The sequence below is a fragment of the Rousettus aegyptiacus genome, unplaced genomic scaffold (assembly GCF_014176215.1).
Source record: "Rousettus aegyptiacus isolate mRouAeg1 unplaced genomic scaffold, mRouAeg1.p scaffold_m13_p_3, whole genome shotgun sequence".
In the NCBI taxonomy this organism is placed as follows: domain Eukaryota; kingdom Metazoa; phylum Chordata; class Mammalia; order Chiroptera; family Pteropodidae; genus Rousettus; species Rousettus aegyptiacus.
The window spans coordinates 147,889,373-147,914,064 of record NW_023416306.1 but is presented as its reverse complement, the minus strand read 5'-3'; the positions used below and the strand labels follow the sequence as shown (position 1 = coordinate 147,914,064).

General features: G+C 40.0%; 2 protein-coding genes across 10 annotated transcripts in view; one reads left to right on the top strand and one right to left on the bottom strand.

Moving 5' to 3' along the window:
* Positions 1-2,170, bottom strand: part of RAD51B (RAD51 paralog B) — a 556,279-nt gene extending 554,109 nt beyond the window's left edge. For 2 of the 7 annotated variants that reach the window (XM_016131216.2, XM_036238433.1), the window contains exon 1: positions 2,057-2,170. In XM_016131216.2, coding sequence (XP_015986702.2) covers positions 2,057-2,070 — 14 coding nt within the window. In that variant the 5' untranslated portion in view covers positions 2,071-2,170. Of the gene's footprint in view, positions 1-1,917 lie in introns of all 7 variants that reach the window. The other 5 variants (XM_036238436.1, XM_036238437.1, XM_016131217.2 and 2 more) reach the window with 4 other exon arrangements.
* Positions 2,171-3,115: 945 nt separating this feature from the next.
* ZFYVE26 (zinc finger FYVE-type containing 26) overlaps positions 3,116-24,692 on the top strand; it is a 56,582-nt gene continuing 35,005 nt past the window's right edge. The window contains exons 1-16 of one of the 3 annotated variants that reach the window (XM_016131213.2): positions 3,116-3,211; positions 3,699-3,969; positions 5,325-5,403; positions 8,567-8,656; positions 9,980-10,502; positions 10,887-11,017; positions 11,615-11,779; positions 11,918-12,006; positions 12,891-13,054; positions 15,154-15,351; positions 16,822-17,433; positions 17,669-17,755; positions 19,815-19,883; positions 20,565-20,716; positions 22,224-22,425; positions 23,396-23,659. In XM_016131213.2, the coding sequence (XP_015986699.2) occupies positions 3,776-3,969; positions 5,325-5,403; positions 8,567-8,656; positions 9,980-10,502; positions 10,887-11,017; positions 11,615-11,779; positions 11,918-12,006; positions 12,891-13,054; positions 15,154-15,351; positions 16,822-17,433; positions 17,669-17,755; positions 19,815-19,883; positions 20,565-20,716; positions 22,224-22,425; positions 23,396-23,659 (3,019 nt within the window). In that variant the 5' untranslated portion in view covers positions 3,116-3,211; positions 3,699-3,775. Of the gene's footprint in view, positions 3,212-3,239; positions 3,450-3,698; positions 3,970-5,324; positions 5,404-8,566; positions 8,657-9,979; positions 10,503-10,886; positions 11,018-11,614; positions 11,780-11,917; positions 12,007-12,890; positions 13,055-15,153; positions 15,352-16,821; positions 17,434-17,668; positions 17,756-19,814; positions 19,884-20,564; positions 20,717-22,223; positions 22,426-23,395; positions 23,660-24,692 lie in introns of those variants that run through there. The other 2 variants (XM_016131214.2, XM_016131215.2) reach the window with 2 other exon arrangements.

Below are 24,692 nucleotides of genomic sequence, written 5' to 3'. Positions count from 1 at the left end.
TCCTTCTCTCACATACACACATACCTCCCACAAACACAGAATACATCCCTCCCGTTTCTCTCAATTGGAATGTGTCGGTATTGATTTCTGTTTCCCCAACAGAAAGTTTATTAAGTGACATGTGCTTTGTCACTGCCTAGTGTCTTTACAGATCAGGTAGTTCCAGACAATGACGTCATTAGAGATATATTCAATCAAAAAGAAGAACCATAAACCCAAAATTACCAGGATATTAACAATGAATGACCAACTCTGTAATTTTTGCCTTATTAGGGCCACTCCAATCACTTGTCTGGACTATTGCATATGCCTCTGGTCACTTCCTGTCTCACCAAAAAAAAAAAAAAATCCATTTATTTGCTTCTTCTACAGACACTTTTTAAGCACACACTCTGCTAAGCTCTGGGTCCAAAAATCACTTGAACATATTCCCTTTCCATTGGCAATTCACAGTAAAAGATGAAAAGAGCCGCACACAAAAATAACTGCAATAGGTATCACTGGTATTTAAATGTGTTATGGACAGAAGAAGCATCAAAGTGGCCTGCAAAATTCAAGTCAGTGCCACAATCCTGCCAGAAGTAGCTTCCTAAAAAGTTACTCCAATCATGTCACTCTCTTCCTTTAAACAGCCCATGGAATCATTAGACCACAGGATAAATTTCACACTTCTTAGGATTGCATAAAAAACCTTCATAAATTAACCCCCTCATTTCCCTCTCACTGGAAAATCAGATTGCAAGGCCCAGATCCTGGCCTTCCTGGCAAAGCAACTTCACTTTCCACTGTCTTAGTTTCTCATCTGTAAAACAAGGGTAATTCAACCATCTACTCCATAGGAATGTAGCGAAGGTTAAAGGATTTGGATAACGCCTGGCACATAATGTTCAAGTTTAACAATCGTTATCATTATCGATTCATTCAGCAAAACATCATTTGCTGCCTCACATAACTTGATCTCCAGCCACAATAGTATATTGGTAAATTACCTAAGCATCATCCTGCCTCCCTAACTTTTCTCCGCAAAGCCTTGCCCCAACTCAGTCTCTTCTCCAATGTTCTCATCACTTTGTACATATTTGCCTGATAATCATTTTAACATATCATATGGTTTCCATGTTTGATTCTTCCACCAGAGTCTGTAAGTTCCTGCTCTGTGTGTGTGCATGCACTCATGTGAATGCAAAATGAGAAAAGATATTCAATCCTGGCTACTGAATCCTCACTTTATCAAGAATAATTCTTAAGAAGTACAAATTGGTAGTTACGAAGTAGCCAAAGGGTTGTGAAGTACAGCAAAAGGAATATAGTTAATAATACTGCAATAACTATTATAGTGCCAGGTGCATATAGTCTAATCTGGGGGATCACTTTGTAAATTATATAAATGTCTAACCACTTTGCTGTACACCTGAAACTAGTATAATATTGAATGGCAACTAATTAAAATATTTTTAAAAAGAAAAGATAAATCCTCATATTAGATGTTCAATGAAAACTGTTAAGTAACAATGACAGCTAATACTTATTGAGCCCTTATTATGTTCCATACACTGTTCCAAGCGCTTCAGATGTTTTACTTCATTTTACAAATTAAGGATACTAAGGCTCAGTTGAAAAACCTTCTCAAAGTCTAACTGCTAGTATATGCTGGCCTCCGCATTCGTATTCAGGGATCTGATTTCAGATTCCACGCTATTTATTATCTACCACTTCTTCAGCACCTAAACTTAACCACGGGCTCCCCTGCCTAGGCTCCAACCCGCTCCAAAGTGGAAGGGGTGGGCATCAAGCAACAAAAACATCACCCCATAATTCCTTTAAAAAAACTTTTTCAGCAAGTTCTTTCCATGCAACCCCACAAAAGAATACAAGAAACCCCCATATCGGCGGCAGAGTTCTTGTTAACATCCCTACCAGCTTACGGGGGCGTGCCCTGCACCCGAGAGACTCTCCGCTTTCCCAGTATGGATACCACGGGCCCAGAAAGGGAGCAGAAAATAATGAGCGCACCCCACGTCCTCACAACTGTCCCCAAGAAGAAACTTTCCAGTACCAGGTCTGCAGCATCCAACTTTCAAAGTTTTCCCCACCCCTTACACAGCTCCCCGCGGAAAGCGCCACAAAGCAACAACGGAAGCGGTGGCTGGGTTGCCATCCTGGCAAACACCCAATCAGAAGTAGGCAGAGGCCCAGGTCGGCTCCGCTGCTTGCTGGGAATTGTAGTCAAACTCTGTAACAATGCTGTGAATCCGTTTCTCCATCTAGTGATTATCAAAATCTGGTGGAGGGACATCAGCAAGGAGTGTATGAAAGGAGAAACTTTGCTTGGAATTCTCTCTTTTCTTCCATCACATTTAAAAATTGCTTAATGGACCAGAGAGATATGAGACTCCACTTATCATAGAAGAGGATTTGGAAGAAAGCTTTTAGTTTGTTTTGGCTTGCTTTTTTTCACCACCCTTTGGTGGTGATGCTGAATTGTTCAAACCGTTACTTTAAAACTCGACTTCAGATTACTGTATTCGCGAAAAGCTTTTGCTCATTCTTTGCTCACATCTCCCCTATGCATAATTCTTTCTTATAATTTAGCTCACTCTATTATTGACCTGCACCTCTCACTAGATTTGAGGACAGGGGAGCTTCTAAAGCCTAGCGCACTGTTCAATTAACGGTTCCGGGTAAGAGAGCACATAAATGAATGGAGTTAAACAGAAGAAAGTGGGAATTCAGAACGTAGAGTTCTGGGATTATAAGAGAGCGAGAATGAACAGAATAATAATGGAAGAGGATTCAGGTCTTGCTCTAGGTATCCCCAAGGCATGGCAAAGCAGTGGTACTGGTTGGCGCTCAGTATACTTTGACTTCAAACACCAGGGGAAAAAGGGGGGGTAGTCAAGGAATACAGCTATTCCTGCCACCTGCTCCGCGGAACGCAGAACCTAAAGTGTAGAACAGAGGAGCTGTCAAAACTAAGAGGGATGGCACTTAGCCTTTCCTAACCTCCTAGCTTTCTCTAGTCCCGCGAGGCGGCGTCACGTGACCCAACAAATATGGCGTTTTATTTGCATCTTTCCTCCATTGACCAATAGAAGTGGCCTCTGTCAGTCGTCAGCCTACCGCCACTCTCGCAACCTCGCAGATGGAATCTGTCACCTGACTCGGCTCAAACATGGCTGCACTGAGATCTCTCTTTGGGCGCCGGGAGCAGGTGAGTGTAAGGCACCGCGCGGAAGGCGGGGGCGCTCTCCACAACCCCTATAGGGAGCGTCCCTGTGCTCCAACCCCACTACCCTCCAGTTCTGACACAGATTCATCTCTGGGTTTTCAATCCTCGTCCTTGAGGCAGAGCATAAACTAGAGAGGTTCTTGCTGAATTTCTCATTCTTAAGGACGTGACCACCTGGGGATTTGGAGCTGGACTAGATATAAAGTTCAGGAGGGAATACGTAAGTGAAGTTATGGGTCTGCGCCCTGGGCTAATAACACAATTAATATTAATTGGATGTTGGATGCTTGATCCACCCCTGTGGGGTAAGGTGGAACTTTTCAAAGAAAGATAGTAACTTGTCAAATCAACCTGACAACGATAATTAGGAAAGTAGGTCCCGCCTTTCCCGGTATGGCTAGTAGTTGCTAATTTGTCCAAACACTGTTCCTTCCGCTTCTTTCTTAACTCTGGTGTAAATTGTTTATAGGAGGTGCCCTGCGAAAACTGACAATGTGTTCTGCGTAATTCATCCCTTTCTGTCTCCCTGCACTCTGTGCTGGGAAAATGCACCATCCATTTGGAAAAGAGGAAACCGCTTCCCAGAAGGAGCTTTTTGGATTTTTCTGTGAGTGCCTTCGCAGAGGAGAATGGGAGCTGGCACAGGCATGTGTACCTCAGCTACACGAGGCACAAGGGGATATCCCAAAGAAGGTGGAAGATATACTTCAGGCTCTGGTGATGTGTCCAGATCAGCTGAGGTAAGGGATTTCTCTTCCTGCCAGGCAGTCGCAGGGCAGGAGACACTAGGTTCAGTATTTGGGTTCTGATCAATGTGTCTCATTCAGCTACCCTCTGAAGAATTAGCAGACGTAGAGGGTATTTCACATGCTCTGAAAAGTTACCTCTAAAATACATGCTTATTAATCGATATTGGCTTTGAATTATCATCTGGATATGCTGTTAAGCCTGGCCAGCAAATTGTGACTGAACGCACCATTTCTTGTTTATTATTAAAGAAGATGGTGGAACTACATTGAAAAGCATTTTTTTTTTTTTTGCCTCCAAAAAAGTAAACCCTTCTCTCCTCTTATGAAATTGAAGATATTATTGTAGCTTTATCAAAGGACTGGAAGTGAATTCACTTAAAGCTTTTTATTTTGAAATAATTATAGACTCACAAGGAGTGCAAAAATAGTACAAAAAGCACCTTTTCCCCAGATTCCCCCAATAGTGACATTTAATATGGCTATAGTATAGTAGCAAAACCACGAAATTGACATTGGTACATTATTGTTAACTAGACTACAGAACTTATTTAGTTTTCACCATTTTTTAAATCTGCATTTATTATTATGTGTGTAGCTCTATGCAGTTTTATACATCTGTAGATAAATCATGTAAATACTTCAATAATCAAGATACACAAACACTAAGTATTTAGTGTTTGTGTATCTTGCCCCCTGGCAACCACTGTTATCTACCTAAAGTTTTAATGAAGTTCTTCCTGGCAGTGCTAGTAACAACAAGTGATGTAGGAGTTAAATGTACTGTTTAGTCTCTCCCTCACTTGTCCTTACTTTGGCAGTTATGTTATACTTTTTAAGTACATGTATTAGCATGTATAGAATGGATGCATAGGTGATTCTTTTCTTTTTTTCCCCTTAGATTTGGGTTCTAGCCTGGTACTGTCTAATTTAACTTATTAACTTCAAAGAAAGGCTTATGAATTTCTATAACCCTCTTTTTAGCATAAAGTTAAAAATAAATTTTTATCAAGTTCCATTTTTTCTTGAAGACTACTTGATTATACTTTAAAATTATACTTTAGGTAACTTTGCTTTATGGTTTTCTATGTAATATTATCTTGTTTAAAAATAATAAAGACTAGAGAAGGAGGTGGAGGTAAAGATTAAGACTTTTTTATGAAAACTGCTAGCTCTATTCTGGTTTTAATTTTATCGAACTGCAGTATATATTTTAAAATTCTCATTAGAACAACATCTTTCCTGTTCAGATTTAAAATAAACTGAGCAATGAAATCTAAAATTTGGATCACCAAAGAGAAAAGGTTAATAGAAACTCTTTGTTTAGAAATTCTTTTTACATTTTTCAGGTATGGACAGGACATCAATCCTCAGAGATTAGCCTGGGTCTGGCTTCTTGTACTGGAAAAATGGTTGGCCCAAGAAAAGGTAAGTAGATTTATATTTCAGATTTTCTCCTGAGGCCAAGACTGAGAAGAACTGGAAAGTGGTTGTGAGATTTCCGCTATGTCTGTTACTTCCTTTATTATGAGGTTTGTCATATTCCTCTTTCCATATTGATAGTGAGAATGGCTTAAATATTTATTGCTGTCTCCTTACCTAAATTCATTTATTAATTCACTAACATAATTGACATATCATACCGTCTGAGGTGATACCATTTTGTTAAAAACCACTGTGACACTTGTGCCTGACAACTTTGCAGAACTCAGTGAAAGCGACAAGATAGCAAATGAGGTATGAACCTCATATGAATGGAGAATGGACTAAGCTGATTGTTCTTCCAAAAATACTATCTTAATTAGTCCAGTCCAGTGAAATCTTACAGATTTAAACCTCATTAATTATTAATTTAATTACATGATTTGAACTAAAATCTACCAAATATAAAAACAAAATGAGCAAGTTAACACAGAAAGAAAACTTGTAAGAAAAAGAAAGAAAATTTGCCATTAAAAGCCTTTTTAGACATATGTGATAATTACCAGAAGTTGATATCCATTAAAGGTATTTCCCATAGGCAATTTTGTATTATTCCTCAGACTTCAAGATTTAAGTGAGGAACTTTTGACTCAGAAAAGAAATGAATGGCCCAAGGTCACAGCCTCAAGTTAATTGGCAGAACTATAGCTGGAACCAAGATCTGACTGCGAGTTTCCAGTCCTCTGCTTTTTCCACCTCTAAGTTAGTTTTAGGCTTTATTGGCTTAAAAGTAAGAAACCATAAATTCTATTTTGTAAATATCTATAATTTAGCCTAATTTTCGTATTTACTCAGTCGTCCGAATTATTTTTGTCTTTAGTTCCAGTTGTGCTCTTCTCTACAAGAGCTGTCAAAAAGTAATAGAAAGTACTAATCTAAATGTATTACCCAGGCTTTGACCAATTATCTAGCAAAGAGAAATTACAAAAGGACTAAGATGACTGGGAATAAAGTAGCAAAACTGAAAAATAATCAACCCCAGAATGATTAACAGTTGGCTATAGTTTCAAATCTAAAATACAAAAACTTGAGCTAAAATATTCAGTAATATCTTCAAAAAGAAACATAAAAAATGTTTTATTGTTACTAAGGATATTTCCAGTACAAACATGGGATCTGTGAAACCCGATGAACTTTGCCCTGACTGAAGGGTACTTGCTTACTTTATGGCTAATTGGTTGCTTATTTTGTGGACAGTTGCTCAACCAGATCAGGCGGTGAATATCACTTCCCCCTGGCTCCTTAGCACAGACTAAGAGTTGCTCTTGTTTTTGCCAACACTGAAGATCATTTGGTCCTTAAGGCTCCAATGCCTCAGTTATTTAAACAGTTATGGGAATGCTTTAAACTTTAAACAAGAACCTTAGAGAATTTTAAAATTTTATACAAGGACTAAGATTTCAAGTAAATTCTAGGAGTGGTCCTACTCCTGGAGTGGACTTCATCTTCTCGAGTTTGCTGGCTGCCTATCCTTTTCCAGTCTCCCACCTTCTGCTAAAAGCTTCCTTTTTAATTATTAGTTGAAACAGTGAGTCAGTTTTCTCTTTCCTTCATCCACTTTTGCCAGCTGCCTTTTTATCTTGTACTGATCTATACATGTTTAAGCATGTGAGCAAAGCTTTAACTACAGAGATGTTCTCTGCCGTGTTGCTTCTCATACAGGAAAACTGGAAACAACTCCAATGTCCACAGTATAGGACTGGCTTATCTATTTGTAAAATACCACACCATTATTAAAAGTATGTGGTAAATGAGTTTTCATTAACATGGAAAAACGTTCATACTCTGCTATGTGAAAAAGAAAAGTTTACAAAATAGTACATGTGGTATGCATGCATAGGTGCATATATAGAAGATGATCTGAATGCCCTTAGACCACAGTATTAATAATAGTTCTTGTTCAATGGAAAGGGGTGTGTGTGTGTGTCTGTCTGTCTGTCTTTGTTTGCCTATTTGTAAATTCTCATTTTTCTACATTGAACATGTCTTGCTTTTGTAGTAAGAAAATCTGTTTAGAAACATGGGACAAATTCTTGCTTGTTTTAAAAATGTTAGCTGTTTATGACCCCACATATGTATAATGTAATTTCACCAGTAAAATAAATATGAACTAATCAAGATTCTAGATTAAAGTTCTAAAATCATAACCAGACTTTGTTCTTTTTTTAAGTGGCTCCTGTCTAGACATCTTACCTATTTCTTCCTCTTAGTCCTCAACAAAAACACTAACCTTCAGCTTCCCACATGAATTTTCTTCATCAGCTTCCAGTCACTAGCATTATGCAAGCATGCAGGTGTAGGTACATTAGGGAAGGGTGTGGTAAGGAGAAGTAGGATTCAGGGTCAAGAATGTGCTAGATCATATTAGCCTCTGATGTGATGAATATCACTTTTAAGAACCAGGAAAAGGGAAGTTATTCTGAAACAAGCAGATGCAAGGAAGAGTCAGAAACTTTCTCTTCCTTTATTCGTTAGTCTTCTCTGGTGGCACGTCTCATTAACAAACATCAGAATCACTTTTTCCTTTTCATGCTTAAAATAATTGAAATATACTTCCTAGCCATTTCATCTTTAAAAATGATTATTTTTTAAAATATATACTTATGCCACAGGTTTGTTTGATTTAGAGATTAAATGAGATTTTTAAAAAGATGTGAAAATATAGCACACAGTACCAGACACATAATAAGTGTTTAATAAACATTAGATCCTTTCCCTTTATTTTTGTTTTCTAACGTATAATGAATACCAAAATTAGGGATCATGTGGGCCACAACCTCCATGCTTACTCATAACTAGGTGTTTTGGACACTGCAAGGGAGATTCTTGGGAAAAAGACTTCAAGTGACAGAAAAAGTCACATGAAATGAGCAAATGTTGGAGTTGGAATGTGGGATTTAAGTGTGAATGTTTAAGAAGGGTATGCATCCAAGCTTAGCTGTTCTTGTTTATAAAATATCTCAAAACATATCTAGGCATTTAATGTTTAAAAGTACTTTATCTTAGGGAAACAGCAGAAACCAGAGTAACTGAAGAGAAATATTTACTTACAATTTGTTAACTACAACATATACCTAATCACTGTGCTGCCTTCTTATGATTCTTCTAGAAGTTACTCCCAACTGTTTTCCGGAGAAAGCTTGAGTTTCTTTTATTGTCAGAAGACCTCCAAGATGATATTCCACAGGACATCCTCAAGGTGAGAGAGGGTTCTGGCGCCATCTGCCCAGAGTCACAGTCACTCAACAATTTCAGCTTCCAGAGATCCAGCAAAGACAGGTCCCCAAGAGGATGGCTATAGGCTATTCTCAGGCAAGACCAGGCTAGATAGAGGCCCTTCTGAGGGGAGTTTAGAATTAGGATAAACTTATCATATTTTAGAATTCTTAGAGGTGAATTGTCCAGCAGTACTAAGTATAGCTGGAGATTAAAGATTTTTTCATTTCGTGTAAAAGGAATACATAACTTGGATTAAACTTAGGTGTTTGATTTTTTTAACCAGTATATGGTAGGGAATGTGAAGGGAAAAATATTTGTTGAATACCTCTTCTACAATAGGTGCACTGAATGTGTTATAGTTAATCCTCACAAAAACCGAGGGCCAGATTCAAACTAAGTCTTTACTATATCTATTCTTAAGTGCCTGAGGTATGCTCTGAGGTTGAGTACTTATATTTTTCATCACCTCACCACCAGCTAATTAAAGGCATACTAGCAGCAAGATTTAAGGTGGGGACTTTTACTTATATTAGGTCAAGGACTCATGGTCCTGTGACCATCTTGGGGGCACTTAATGAAGAAGCATCCCCGAGCACCATACATAGGCATGGTCCTAAAGCACCCCCTTTTCTCCCTCTGCCCCGACCCTGCAAACAAATTTGAGGCTAAAGAGTTTCTTGCCTATAAGCACTTACTGTAGTTAGGGAGCAAGGACTCATGCACATACGAGACGATTAAGTACTAAGCCATGTGGTACTAATTTTGAGTAGATCGAAAGCCCAATAAAGAGGGAGAGTTGTGTGGGTTGGTGGTATTGGGGAAGGTTTAGTAGAGGAGTAAGAAATGGTCTATTCCTTAAATCATGGCTAGGATTTAGACGAGGGGTTAATGTGTAATGTGGGAATGGTGTGTAATATTGTTTTAAAAAAATGAATTTAAATGTCTTGAGCTGGGCATAATGTCTTATGCCCATTTGTTACCTGCTTGGTCTATGAGTTTGGAATTCCTGATTTAAATCGACAGAATACATTTTGGAGGCGGTAAGTGGGGATGAGTTTGAACATGGAGGCCTTGGGCAATTAAATTAATTTTTTGCCTCAATCTCCTCATTTGTAAAATGAGGATAATAGTAGTATCTTGATTTTTCTGTGTAAAGGGCTTGGCATGTAGTAACTACAACAGAAGTGTTTGCTACTGCTACTATTATACACAAACACATTGAAAAGAGGAAAACATCAAGGCATGCAGATAATAACTTTCTAGACATGCTCACCATACATCTTTCTCTTCATTCTCTATTTAGGAGTTATGGGAGGCTTTATCACAAGACACAGTAGACCCTGGGCTTGATGGAAATCAGAGGCAAGAGAGCTTGACCCTCCAGCTCAGCTCAGAAGCTGTCTCTGTGCTCTGGGACCTTCTGAGGCAGGCTTCCCAGCCAGTGCAGGCTCTGCTGGAGCTCCTGCTTAGGGAGGACGATGGCACTGGCCTCTCTGGCTGGCCTCTGCAGAAGGCACTGGTGGACCTCATTCGAAAGGCACTGGGAGCTTTGCAGGGCCCTGCCGCTGGGCCCCCTGGGGAAACAGATGCCATCTATGGAGCCCTGCGGATTCTGCATTGCCCTGCAGAGCCACTCGGGGTTGAGCTGCATCTCTTATGTGAAGAACTGCTGGAGGCCTGCAAGACTGAAGACAGTCCCCTGCAGGAGGAGCAGCTGCTCAGCTGCCTTCTTCGTAAGGCCGGGCGTGGCCTGGTATCCCTGTATGGCCATATCTATGCAGAGAAGGCCCCAGAAAAGCCACCGAAGGCCACATCCTCGGGAAAAGGTGTGTTCCCTTTGCCACTTCTCCTGATGTGTTGGTAATTCCACAGTGCCCAACCTCTCTGGAGTTCCTCTAGGCTGGTGCCTTTATGTTGCTCAAGAAATCTAATGGGAGAGGTTGAGCAAAAAGGCTGAGGTGTCCTTTTGTAAAAGCACAGATTTTTCAGTCTAAAACGGAATGCTGGAAAATATATATATAGTAATAATAGCAGCAAAGAGTTTTTCAGAAGCTACTGAGAGAAGTAAAGAGTTTTAATACAGAAGTATAGAAAACCTGGTTTAAGTATTTAAAAGAGTGAACTGTCATATCAATTGACTTTTCAAATGAGCTTGAGCTTAGGAAAGGAGAGCTCCAGTTCCCTGGTAACCTGTATGGTTTGATTTTCAGCCTCACTGGACCATCTAGATCCCGAGCGGGCAATGCTAGCCTTGTTCTCCAATCCTGATCCAGCTCAGGCTTGGAAATCGGCCTGTTTCTACTGCCTGAGCAACAGCAAGCACTTCCTTGAGCAGATCCTGGTAGGTCAAAGTTAATTATTCTCCATCAGAGAAGTACCCAGAGACTTTAGATAGGCTTTTTCATTTCTCGTTGTTCTCTCACTCATTTATCCAACGCAAAGCAGTCTAATTATTGGGGAGTCATTTGGATCTGTCCATCCCATAGTCCTAGGGGAAAGAAGGTTTTGAGAACCAGTGCCATTCATTATTAGAAATGCAGTCATTTTATATCGGTCCTTTGGCAGGAGCTAAAATGTTGGATATGTGTAAGTTTTCTGGAGGGTGCGAGGAAGAAAAGACAGTGGGAGCAGTATGTTACCTGTCTGACAGGGGAATTTAATCGCTCTAACCTTTTTCCAGATTGCACTGAGCTTCAACTTAATTCAACAGATATATATCAACCTCATCTTACGTGCCATATTCTATGCTCATCCTATATGCCATGTTACAGCAGAAGTCAATCCCTGCCTTCAAAGAGCTTATAGTCTAGTGAACATTTTTTACTCAACTGGCCATGTCTGTCATTGTCAGAAATCTCCCTGCTATACTAAAAAGCTTCTTACCCTAATGAGCAACAAGTCCACATAACTGCTTATAGCAGCCTCCTTTGACTTGCAGGTGACAGCACTAGCACTGTTGAAAGACGAAGACTTCCCAAGTCTTGGCTGTCTGCTAGATAGGGAATTCAGGCCTCTCAGTCGACTGCTTGCACTCCTGGGCTGGACACACTGCCAGAGCCTAGTGTCAGCCAAGAGGCTGCTCCAGACACTCCACAGGACTCAGGTAACTCTACTCTGCAGCCCGGGCTGCTCCAAAAGTGAGTGCTATGGGGCTTTGGGCTGAGGCGGATTGCAGAATACTGAAGTTGGTCACGGTCTCTGGCCCCAGATGCTCGAGTCAGCATCTCTTCTATATCAATAGGACCACAGCTGCGACAAGCTCCTCAGGGATGCCTGTGATGGGCTGTGGGCTCACCTGGAGGTCCTGGAGTGGTGTATACAGCAGAACAGGTACAGCCCTATGTGGCCAGCCCCCTTCCCACCATTGGGCACACTTAACCCTGTGCTCTGCGCCTGTGATCATTTCCAAACATCTTCTACATAAGTGTTTTGAGTTGACAGTGTTAACCACCAACTAATAATTATTCCAACTATTAAACCAGAAAATATAAGCAATAATTATCTTTACTATAGCCATAAGGTTATAAGTAGAGGAAAATTTAAGGGTAACAATGATAAAAAGAATAATAGCTCACATTTCCTGAGTACCTACTGTATGCCAGGCATAGCTTCAAGCCCTTTACATGGGTGATTTTGCTCACAACAATCCTGTGAGGTAGATACCAGTATTATCTTCATTTTTAAAATAGGGCAGCTGAAGCCCAGAGGTGTTACATAAGATGCCCAGGATGACACAGCTAGTAAATGTAGTTGGCATTCTTAGCCATGTGTTATCCTGGATCACACTTTATTCAACAACTGCCTATTGAACTATGTGTAAACCATGTTTTCATGGAAACTTGGCCTTAGGTCTTGCCTACTTCTGGGTTCCTGTTCTTCACCTACTTCACCAGCACTTCCTGAAGTAAAGTAGACAAAGTGAGAATTATTGCGAGGCCTTTACTCAAAGCAGAGAAGCTTGTGTCACTTCTTAGCTAGGAAGAGTATAGAAATTGGGAAGCTTCATCTGCAGGCCCTTTCTATACTCTAAAGACCTAAAGGCCCTTTCTAGGTACTTCTTGAGGGTAAATAAATGCTCTGCTGTATCCCAGACCAACTAAAATTTTGTGTTTGGGCAACTGAAACCTATGTTGTGGGCCAGAGAAGAATCGAGATGGTCTTAGAGCAATTATATAAACTGCTTTCCCTTCCAACCTCCCATCTTTCCTTTTCAGCAACCTTATACCAAAGAGAGATCTCTTGTGTCATTTACATGGTGGAGACAGCCACTCAGTGCTCTACTCTCTCCATCACCTTACAAACCTTCCAGCCCTCAGGGAGGAAGATGTTCTCCAGCTCTTACAGAAGGTGCCAGCCAAGGACCCCCAGCAAGAGCATGGTGAGTTGGCAATGGAGTGACTTGGGCAGTTTCCTCTTAGGATAATCTCGCCCAAGTTTCTTTCAGCACAATATTTATCTAGAGGTAATCTCTCTAAATGGGTATTCTAGCATGTGCCCTCTAAATTAGTGCTGTTTGCCCCAGTGATATTAGAAGATAAAGGAACATGCCTCCCCTTTCTTGGTGAGGTATAGGGAATCTTATGAGAACAGTCCCATAGGAACCTCTGTCCTCTTGGAAACTTCTCAGCAACCACTACCATACCCTCATTTCAATGAAACAATTAAGAAATGCCCTCTGAATCACAGCATTGTCGTTGGCAGTGACGCATATTTTTGTTGAGTCTCTCCATTCTTTATAAGCTCTCTCATAGCACGTTTTGTGTGTACCTTCTCTCCCATATCTTCTTTATACTCTGTTGAACAGATAAAGAGGTTTGGAAGAAAGATTTGCCTGAAACAATAGCAAAGCCTTTATTTAATCTTAGATCTTTGCTTAAAATTCAGGTCTCCATTAACAAGCTTTTTTGCTTTCAAAAATCCTATCATAGTGTAGTCACAACCTGCCACACCGGCCTTGGACTCTTAGCTTTGAGAGAAACAAACATTCTCATATGGCAATAGATATTACTTAACCTAGATATTGCTTTGATTTACTTTAAAAGGACCTGCCACTAATTGGAAATTTGTTACTGCATTCTATACTTTTTTCTAGAAAGGTAGGCAACTTGTTTAGCAGATTTCCTAAAGGAACTGGAATGCTCTGCTTTCTACACACTAGTGCAAAAGTCTTCTAAAAAAGTATTTTAAACCTTATCTCTAGTGATCCACTAGGACACACTTAGAACTTGAACTTGGAAAAGGCAAAAAGGGAGCAATAATAGGACCGAGACTATGGTAAGACAAGAGAGGCATCTGGAATACAAAATTTAAGAAGCCACTTATTCTTACAGTTGTGCAAGTTCTTGTAAGTCCTGGCCTTGGGTGAAAAAGCCATGTAGAGGCAATGGGCTTAAAACAATATCGGTCCCATTCTCCTTCTTACTCTGGCCTTGGCAAAACAGCTTTCTAGAAGAAGTAATCAATAGGAAGCCCGCACATAAAGGGATTTGTTGCAGCATCATAGTAGCAAAGCATCCCTAACTGCTCTAATACCCTGTCCTAGAGGAATCTGCCTAGGTAAGGGATTCATTCTGTAGAACTACGTACAGCCATCAGAAATCCAGTTAATGAAGAAGCATAATCAAATGCGATACTATCGTGGATTTTTAAGAAGTGGGAATATTAAATAGTATAGAAAATGTCATTACACTCAACTTAGACATGCGCATGTGTATACACATATGCAGCACAATCAGAGAGGTTAAATCAGAATATTAATGATGGCTGTAGTTAATTGACAGAATCATGGGTGATATTTTTTTCTCCTCTTTATTGCTTTTCTACATTTAATGCTGCTTCTTTGAGAAGGTTGTGCTTTTTCTGTGAAAAGAGTTAAAGCCAGAGTAAGATGTTTAGAGGCCCTTCAAAGATTACGGTATTCTCCATTACTCCTGAAGTTCAAAATGTTTTTAAATGAGAAATTGTGAAATATTAAACAAGTACAAGTTCCTTGTACTTGTTTAACTCAATAGAGTTTTTTCCCCCATGATGTCTGCTTCATTGCTTTCTTAAAAATATCGTACATTTTTTCAAAAAAATTACTTTTGTTCCCTTTGCCTTTGTTATTCAATCTAAACATGTTTTAAGCCTGCCTTTTGGATAATGTGGCACAGCATAGATTAAACATTCACTTTGAGTTTTAATTTTTAACAAAGTCAGAATAAGATTTTAAGGAATGTAAAGAAAAGACTTGTTAAGCAGCCATGAGGGCTGTGTTGAACAGACAGGTGGAAGGGAGGTTGGTGGGCAAAAGGAAACAGAGGGAACTGAAAGTTGGTGTTAAGTAAAGGAAAGGGCCTGGAATGGACAGAAAGGAGAGAGGGTAAAATCACTTAGAGGACCCGGAAATGCAGTATCTCTGCTTCAGCCACTTGCAACCCATACTTGAAAGAACCAACTCTGAAGTTCTGCCTGTTTCTCTTTCTCATTCTGATTCAGCTGATACCCCAGTCCCTGAGCACCTGAGCCAGTGTCAGAACCTGACACTCTACCAGAGCTTCTGTGCCATGAAGTATGCCATCTATGCCCTCTGTGTGAACTCACACCAGCACACCCAGTGCCAGGAATGCAAAGACAGTCTCCCTGAGGACCTGGCCTCAGCTGTGGAGTCAGTGAATGATTCTGTCTCCTCCTCAGGTACAGCACCCACTCCCCATCCCTGACATAAGCTGATAATAACCTGTTCCAGAGAGTTCTTTGTGTGAGAACCCTTTGCCACCAGGACTGGGGAGGTGCCTCTTGGTTTTAATGCCCAAGAATAATTGCATTCATTTATCAACCTCTGTGAATCAAACGGACACGGAGAAAGCAAGTGATTTGCCTAAGTTCTAATGAAGTCTCATCACCTAGTGCGGTGTTTTACAAATACTTTTCTAAAACTACAATCCACAGTAAAAAATAGCATTTCACATCACACTCCAGTTTGCACCTAGGTATATAACATGCGTGATTATATATGTATGTGTATAAAAGTTGCCGGAGCCAGCCGGCTAAAGTCAATCAGTACCTGAAAGAGCGGGGTGAAGCCTAAGAAAAAAGAAGAAGATAGGAAAGCGCTTCAGGAGGGCATACAGTCACTGCTGCAGCCCCGAGTTTATTTAGTACAGCCTTTATATAGGTTTTTGGATTCAATAACAAAGCATAACGAGTGGAATGCTGACATCTACACAAGATCATAAAACATCCAGCTCTCAGGGTACAAAAACCCTGCTTTCAGAGTTGTAAAAATATTCCATTACTTTAAAAAAGTTTCCTAATGGGGTGAATCTCCTCACCAGGGTCAGTAGTTTTTAACTTAATGTCCTGCTTCCCTGAATCATTGTTTAAGCTGTCTTAGCAGCAGCTATATGGCTTCAAGCAGTGTTAGCAACTGCTTTATGTCTCCAAGCTACTGACACCTTTAGTGCCTTGTAATGGCTCCCGACAATAAGTGATATACAAACTGAAATGAGTGTTAAGAAAGAATACTCATCCTTCCAAACAGCACACTCTCAATTATTTTTATGTTGTATTTCATCATTTTAAATGCAGCCTTTAAGTCAGTGTCATAGCCTATAGTGTGAAAGAACATATGTCCTATCCTCGCTCATTTTTCTTAATAACTTATGTTTTTAATAATTTAAAATTTTTTAACTTGCTTTGTGCAACTACTGGATAGTTATCACTCCCTTGTAGCTTTTAAATAAACCTTCACCCCTGAGCCTGGTTATTTCTGACCAGTGAGTATTTCTTAAGAAATCTAGGTTGTCCAGGATCACCTTTAAAATGAAAATGAATGAAAATGGAGTTAAAGAGTAAGAAGTCTGCATGCTACCTTCATTTCAGGAACAGAAGTATGGAGTGCTTGTCAGAGATGAGGAGTAATGTAATATTTAAAAAGCCAAAACAAAATGACAAATGTTCAATGAGCTGTACTTTTAATAAAGGTAGCAAAATCTTTCTGCAAATCATGAAAAGACATGGCTGAAGAGTGTCTTATCCTCCTAACTATAACCACAATTCCCTTAGTCATTCAAAATAAATAAATGAGTTAAAGTTGTGAGAATGCTTGAGTCTGGCAAGTAGTGTTTTTAATGTTTGAATTTTCTCATATATGTGCTTATTTAGGTGCTTCAAATCTCTTCTCAACATACCTGGCTAGGTGTCAGCAGTATCTGTGCAGCATTCCTGACTCTTTGTGCCTGGAACTTCTAGAAAACATCTTCTCATTGCTCCTCATCACCTCTGCCGATCTTCATCCAGAGCCTCACTTGCCTGAGGACTATGCTGAGGAGGATGACGTTGAGGGGAAGGGCCCTTTGGGTTTGAGGTCCCCATCAGAGAGCCCTCAGCACACAGCACAGCCAGAGAAGAAGTCAGAATGGGGTTCCCAGGGAGTCCCCAAGAGTTTTGCTTATACAATTCCAAGCTGTATGAAGACAGAGCCAAAAGACAGTTCACCAGGGCCTCATGGGCATAGCTTTTTGGACCTAAAGCACTTTACTAGTGGTATCAGTGGGTTCCTGGCTGATGAATTTGCAATAGGGGCCTTCCTCAAGCTTCTCCAGGAGCAGCTGGATGTGCTCAGCAGCCATACACCCCCTGAGGAGCCAAAGCTACCAGAAGGCCAGAGCTGCTCGGGAAGCAGAGATGGACTGCAGAGCCGCCTGCACCGGTTTTCCAAAATTCTTTCTGAGGCCCAGTGGAGATACAAGGTGGTAACGAGCAACCAGGGCTCAGGTGAGAGAAAGCAGAACCAGTGGGTTCAGAAACTGAGGAGGGAAAACATCCCAGGAACGTGGGAGTGAGCGAGGAATGCATGGGAGTTACACTGGACTCACTGTCTGTCACAGCAACTAGTGTCAGAACTGTGCCTCAGAGCCCAGTCCAGATCCTCCCCTACCTGTTACCCCAGAAGTGGGTTAGATCAATATTAATCACCCTCCCACGTGACCCACTGGGTTTGCCGTTTCAGAGGAACAACCTTCCCGAAGATACCGGCCTGTTGCCACACGGCACCCTAGTCTCCGCCGGGGTCGTCGGACACGAAGGAGCCGGGCAGGTAATCTGAGGAGCTGTCTCCCCATGCCTCATTCCCGTGCACCAGGCAAGTGGCATACTGCCACTCGTCTAACAGTCTTTGAGGTAAAGCACGTGGTACAAACAAATAAACAAAAGTGATTTAAGGTTATCCTACTCCCACTCCACCAAAGTAACCCTAGTAGTTTCCTTCCAGAAATTTTTCATACAGTACAAGCATGTGTATCATTTTATATACATATATACTTACATACATTGAAAACTGCAACTTTCTTTTTTTGTTTATATCCTGTTCTATGTACAGATGTATCATACTGTGTATTGAAAACTTATTTTTACCTATTTTAAAGGCTGCTTAGTATTCCATCATCATATGTACCCTTTTGTGGAGATTTATATTGTTTCCAGTTTTTTACTGTTATAAACAAGCTACAGTAAACAGTGTTGTACATATGTCTGTGCACACTTGTTTGAATATATCTATAGGATAAGAACCTAGTAGCAGAATAGCAATATCAAAGATATGTGAACATAAAATAAAGACATTATCAAATTGCTTAATAAAAGATGGACCAATTTATATTCCCACCAAATGTATATGAGTGCCTATTTCCACATACATTCATGAAAAATGAGTACCATCAGATTTTTAAATAATCTTTTGCCAGTATGATTAATATAGCAATGGTCTATCATTGTTTTATGTTTTTAGTTTGGGATTGCATATCTTTTCATCTATTTATTAGCCACTTATGTCTTTCTTTGAGCTGCCTATTCATGTGTAGGGTTTATATTTTCTATTGGGTTCATCTTGTTGAATTGTAAGAAGCTCTTTAAACATTAAGGAAAATATTCTGTCATTATGTGCTATAATTTTTTTCTCTATGTTGTCTTTTGACTTTGATTACGAGTTTTTCTTAAGGAGTTTAATACAAGAGCATTGTATAGGAGTGTTATACTTTTAGATAATCAAATTTTCGTATGGCTTTTGGTGCTGGTTTTTAAATAATCAACAGAATTCAGAAGAATTTGCTCTGTGCTAAACAATACTAGGTATCTTGAGGGAGATGAATGACGCATACATCAGGACTTTGCCTTACAAAGAATTTATAGCTTATGTACATAGACAGTACATGTGAAACACTTAAACTGCTTCCTGAAAACAGAAGAAATCTCTGAAGGGAAGATCAGCATAGCATATAAAAGTCAGAGAAACAGATTTATGGAAAAGTTGACTCTTGAACCTAGCTCAGAAGAATGAGTAGGCTCTAGCCTATTCACTGTCGCAGTGAGAAAGATGAGCATACCTGGGTAGAGTGGAGGATATCATGAGAGAAACCTGGAAAGCATCAAGGCTGAGATGCTCAGGCCCTTAAGCTGATCAGTTAATTGGTTTGAGTCAAAAGGCATAGTTTGCATCAACTTATCCCTCCAACCCAAGATTGCACAATCTGTCTTCTCTTTCCTACAGCTGTCTGTTTCTTTCAAAACAGTGAACCAGACACTCCCTTGCACGGGGTTGAAATCGCCCTTGTATGACCACACTAAGGAATAACAAGCCTCCATTCTCAAGCCCTGGCATTTCAACAAAACAGGTGTTGAGAAAAAGCTTTTCCTCCAAGGCTCTAAATACTGTGATCTCTGGCAGACCAGGTCTTATACTTTGGTTCCCTCCCTTTTCAAGTATAAAGACAATGTTTTCTGTATCAGAAAATTTTATGGCCCTCCTTTGTACCCTACTACTTCCTGGTCATAATAGTTGTGATTTTTTTTTCCCAAAAATTGACATTGCTTAGTGAATAGATGGTGGTCACTGACCTCTAGAAATAATTTGAAAGCTCGTAGAGCTCTGAGACCCTCAGGTTGAAAACTACAGGTATAAGCTACTAACCAAATGAGCACTGGGGCCATATTAAGCCCACCCTTCACCTTTGGTCGCAGGAACTTGCATTTTACTGTAAAGGAACAGTAGGCGTAGTTCTCCATCACCTCAACTACCCGGATCTTGACTTTCAAGCCAAATTCTCACTTTCTATAAGGATTTGATGGTTGATTTTCTCTGCTCTTCCTAACACCTCTAGATGGCCGGGACAGAAGTTCCAATCCATCCCTGGAAAGTACAAGCAGTGAGCTGAGCACAAGTACTTCAGGTATGGGGGTCCCAACCAGTTACCAACCTCAAGCAGCTTTGCCTTGATATGCAGTTGCCATATACCATGGTGTATAAGCCTGGGCTGAGCAGTTCATGCCTGTGTTTAGGAAGGTTGGTTCTGGAAGATACAAACTTCCAGTTATAAGATAAATAAGTCCTGGGGTTGTAATATACAGCATAATGACTATAGTTGACAATATTATATATTTGAAAGTTGCTAAGAGTATATCTTTAAAGGTCTCATTAAAAGAAAAAAATTTGCAACTATGTTAATTAAACTTTGGTGATTTCACAATATATACATATAGCAAATCATTATGGTGTCTACCTAAAACTAATACAATGTTACGTTGTCAATTATATATCAATTAAAAATGAGAAGAAGTTTGGTTCTGCAGATGGCCAAACAGATTTCAGTAGGGAAAGGGCTGTTTCACTATCAATTGAGTTGCCCATCTGCAGAGAGATGAGAGGTGAATACCTAAGAATGGTACTTAAGACATATATTCAAAGATGATAGCTTAGGTTTGCCGTTCAACTAAGGAAAAGCCAGGACCCATTTACACACCTTTTAGAGAAGGAACATGAATAAAGGAGAGTTTGGTGGGAAGTGACAGCAATATAGTTTTTCTTCAATTTCTATTGCTTCGTTGGCCCCCATGTTCTTATGCCCCAACAGAGGGAAGTCTGAACACTGTGTCTGGAAGGAATGAGCTAGATGGCCGGTTGCAGTCCCAAACTCAAAGTTCACTCATTCCCATGATGTTCTCCCCACCTGAGTCACTGCTGACATCCTGCATCCTCCGGGGGAACTTTGCAGAAGCCCGTCAGGTGAGGGGAGCACTGGTACAGCAGGCGTTAGTACCCTGGGCCTTACCTTGTTATCATAAAGAATGCTAAGTCATTATACAGGAGGTAGAGAGGCTGCCAAACTGGAATGTTCCTGTTTAGGGAAAAGCACAAGGAACAGAAATCAGAAAGATTCTCACCCTCCTTGAGGTCCGATAACCTCAACTAAAGATTAGAGTTAAATATAATACATGCTCGTCATACCTCATGAGAATGTTAGATTTTGTACAGGTTGTGAGAAATACAAGAATCCTCTACTATTGTTTAAATTTAATAACAAAAACCTACTATTCTGATTTTTGACACTCTGTTTGGTATATTTATCATACTGTGCTCATCCCTTAACCTGTAGGGCAGAATTTTTCTTTCGTGTGAGTTCAGTTGTTGAGGAATTAATCGAGGAGAAATCTAAGTGATAGGAGAATCTTTGCTTAACTGTCTCTGGTCATTTTAGACCCCGTACTTTAATAATAACAATCATTCTGACCCTCTGTGGAGGATAGGACCCCCACCAGACTTTTATACACCCAAATCTGGAAGAAGTCAGCTCTGAGCCCCCTGATGCTTTACCCCTAAGTGCCCTCACTTCCTCTTCCTTTCTTGGTCTTTTTTTTTTTTTTTTTTAATAAAAGCTTTATTTTAAAACCTGGTTACAGAAGAAGTTGTGAGTATTAAAAGAAAATACCAAAAATAATAAGAAAATTTAATTTCTTATAACCCTATTTTCTAGAACAACCAGTATAAAAAATAAAGTATATTTTTTGCCAACATTTTTTCAAGGTGTATATGACTTTTATATAGCTGAGGTTATTTTAAATCTAAAACTATACAGTGCCTTTTTAAAATGTGCCTTGTAACTAATTTAATGGCCTTATACAAGCTGATCAGGTAGCTGCATTTCACCATTCCCCTGTTACTCAACGTTTAAATTATTTTCAAATTTGTAATAGTGGTAATAAATAGCGCCAAGGTTATCACCTTTGGGCGTTAACCTTTTGAATTATTTCCTTAAAAAAGTTTCTCATGAAAACTACAAAGTCAAAGAATTTTGCTTTTCTCAAAAAAGGTTATGAGAGTTCATTTTGCCACCACCTCCTGAGGATTTATTTTTACTTTGTCACTGTGATAGATGCAAAATGGTATTAATGTTAAATTCCGGGATTACTGGAAGGGAAAACATTTTTCATCTATGTATTACTATGTGTATTTTACTACATACAATGCTATATATATATTACTCATGCATATCTTCTCTTTGAAATTGTCTGTGTCTTCTGCCGGTTTTCTGCTGGGGCTTTGGTGGCTTTCTTGCTGACTTATATGAGTTATCTCTATATTTGGTCTACTCTTCTAACATGCAGTGGTTTTCCAACCCTACAAAGCAGATATCTTAGGCCCATAGTCTAATGACAGGCAAGATCTCATATCTCTAGACATTCCCCAACTCAGTGGGCCTACCACAACCCACACTCTCCCTCTTCTATGCCAGGTGGTGTTCATGTTTAACCTGAAGTCCTCACCCAGCTCAGGGGAACTGATGTTCATGGAGTGCTACCAGGAGGTGATCCAGGAGCTGGCCCGAGTAGAGCACAAGATTGAAAACCAGACCTCAGACGGGGGTAGCAGCACCATTCGAAGAACAGGGAGTGGCCGCTCAACTCTACAGGCCATTGGCAGTGCTGCAGCAGCAGGTCAGCCTTCTCTGTCACCACTATAGGTGGTAAGGCAGCTGAGGGAGGAGGGCGTCACGGCAAAGCCGCCCAAATGACAGGCTCATCATGAGGGAGAGAGGAATCCAGAGCAGGATTCTCGCCTTGAAGAACAGCAGTCCTGACATATTGAGAGTCGGTTTTAGCTGTGCCCAACTTCCCTGACCATGATGGTCACACACCTGCCCCTTGAGCTTTTCCATTAAGCTCGTCCTATGTGACCTAAACTGAAGAATATGAGTGCTATTTCCACCATATGTTTTAATGACCACTATCTTGGGCTTTTTGAAATGGTGTTAGGAGTTTATTTCCTTCTTATATAATTATTCAGGGATAAAGTGTATTTTGCTCTTTCGTAAAGAAGTTGTGTATAATATCTATGGCCTGCAACTCACAGGTCTCAATTCCCAACCTTGGCTGCACTGCAAGAAAGCTTATCTCATTTTTCTTGAAAATAGAATCTTGTCCCACATTTTCACATTATATTATTGGTCTAGGTTGTATGTATCAAATACCATCACACATTGCTCCTTCTGTATTTTCCCAGCTATTTTATATAGCTATCCAAAAAAGTATATGCACATCTTTTTTAAAAAATCTAAATGGGCTCTTACAACAAATACTATTTCTATCTTCCTTTTTTAGTAGTGTATTTAAGCGATCTTTTCTGATTAGCACACATAGATCCATTTATTCTTTCTCAACCTACTTTTAGATCCCATTTAGAAGAAGCCCTCATTCTTCTCAACCATTTTGAGTTTCTTTTGGTCTTCCTATCCATGACATTGTTTTGATACCATAAGAATGGACTGAAAATATGGTACTAACATGCATAGAAGGTATCCTGTGCAGAAGGACCTCAAACATTTTTTAGAGAACTACTTTTCAGAGTTAAACTGGTAGTTAGAATCATTTTAACCTTTTGCTTTTTATTCCACTGCTGGGTGTTAAGGGATGGTATTTTACTCCATCTCTGATGTGACCGACAAGCTGCTCAGCCCCTCTGGAGACCCCATCCCCACACTGCAGGAGGATTTTTGGATAAGGAGTACCCTGGTGGAGCCCACCGATCCCCTGAGAGAAGTTTTAGAAGACCTTAGTTCCCCTGCCATGGCTGCGTTTGACCTAGCTTGCTCTCAGTGCCAGCTCTGGAAAACCTGCAAGCAGCTCTTGGAAACAGCTGAACGACGTCTGAACAGTAGCCTGGAGAGCCGGGGTGAGTATACTTTTTTAGCTTTATTCCTTCTCGAATGCGTTTCTGAGATATTTAATAAATTGTACAAGATGAAAGAACTAATTGGGGGAGGTGGGACAGGGAAAAAGGATTATTAATTAATTTCTTCATGTCCAATTGGATGGCATAACTAAAGTCTTTTGAGAGTCTCATCTTCTTAATAGACATAGCAGTCTGCAGTCATTGGGGAACTTTTTTTCTAATTTATGGATAAATTCAAGGAATGTATATGTGTTCAAAAATGGTATGGCTGGAATTTGTGTCTTTAGACTGCATTCCGCCTCCTGAGTGAACTTTAACCTATAACTTGGGACAGTTTGGAGTTTGTAAACCAGATATAAAGAAAAACTTGGTGGATTGCAGTTAGAGAGGAGTGTATTGTACCTCAAAATACCTCAAATTATGAAGGTGAAATTCTTGGAGGAATGAAGGTAGAAGAACATGGAGACAGAATTAGGCAAAGTTCCATTCATGCATCCTTGATGCACACACCAAACACTGGAAGGACTGACCAGTGAGGGAGAAAGAAGCATGTTCTCTCTCAGTTATGTGGAAGGAGGAATGGTGGACAGGTTGTAATATGAATAGCCATCCCTAGGTTAAGTGATTCACTAAAGAACTCACAGGACTGTAGTAAATATAGTCATACTCGTGGCTAAGATTTATTTCAGCAAAAGAATGTAAGCAAAATCAACAGAGGGAGAGGCTCATGTGACAGTCTGGAAGAAACCAGGCAAAAGCTTCTAAGAGTCCTCTCCCTATGGAGTCACACAGGATGTTCATAATTCCTCTAGCAATGAGTTGTAACAAGGGTGAAGTGTTTTCTACAGGGAAGCTCATTAGAGACCCAATACCCAAGATTTTTATTGGGGGCTAGTAACAAAGGTACCCTCTGCCCATTATATACCGATATTCCAGACTCTAAGAAGGAAAGTAGGTGTTCAGCATAAACCACATCGTTCATAGTGTAGGCACAGAGCCATTTCTATCATTCAGGGAAAGCTTTGTATCATGT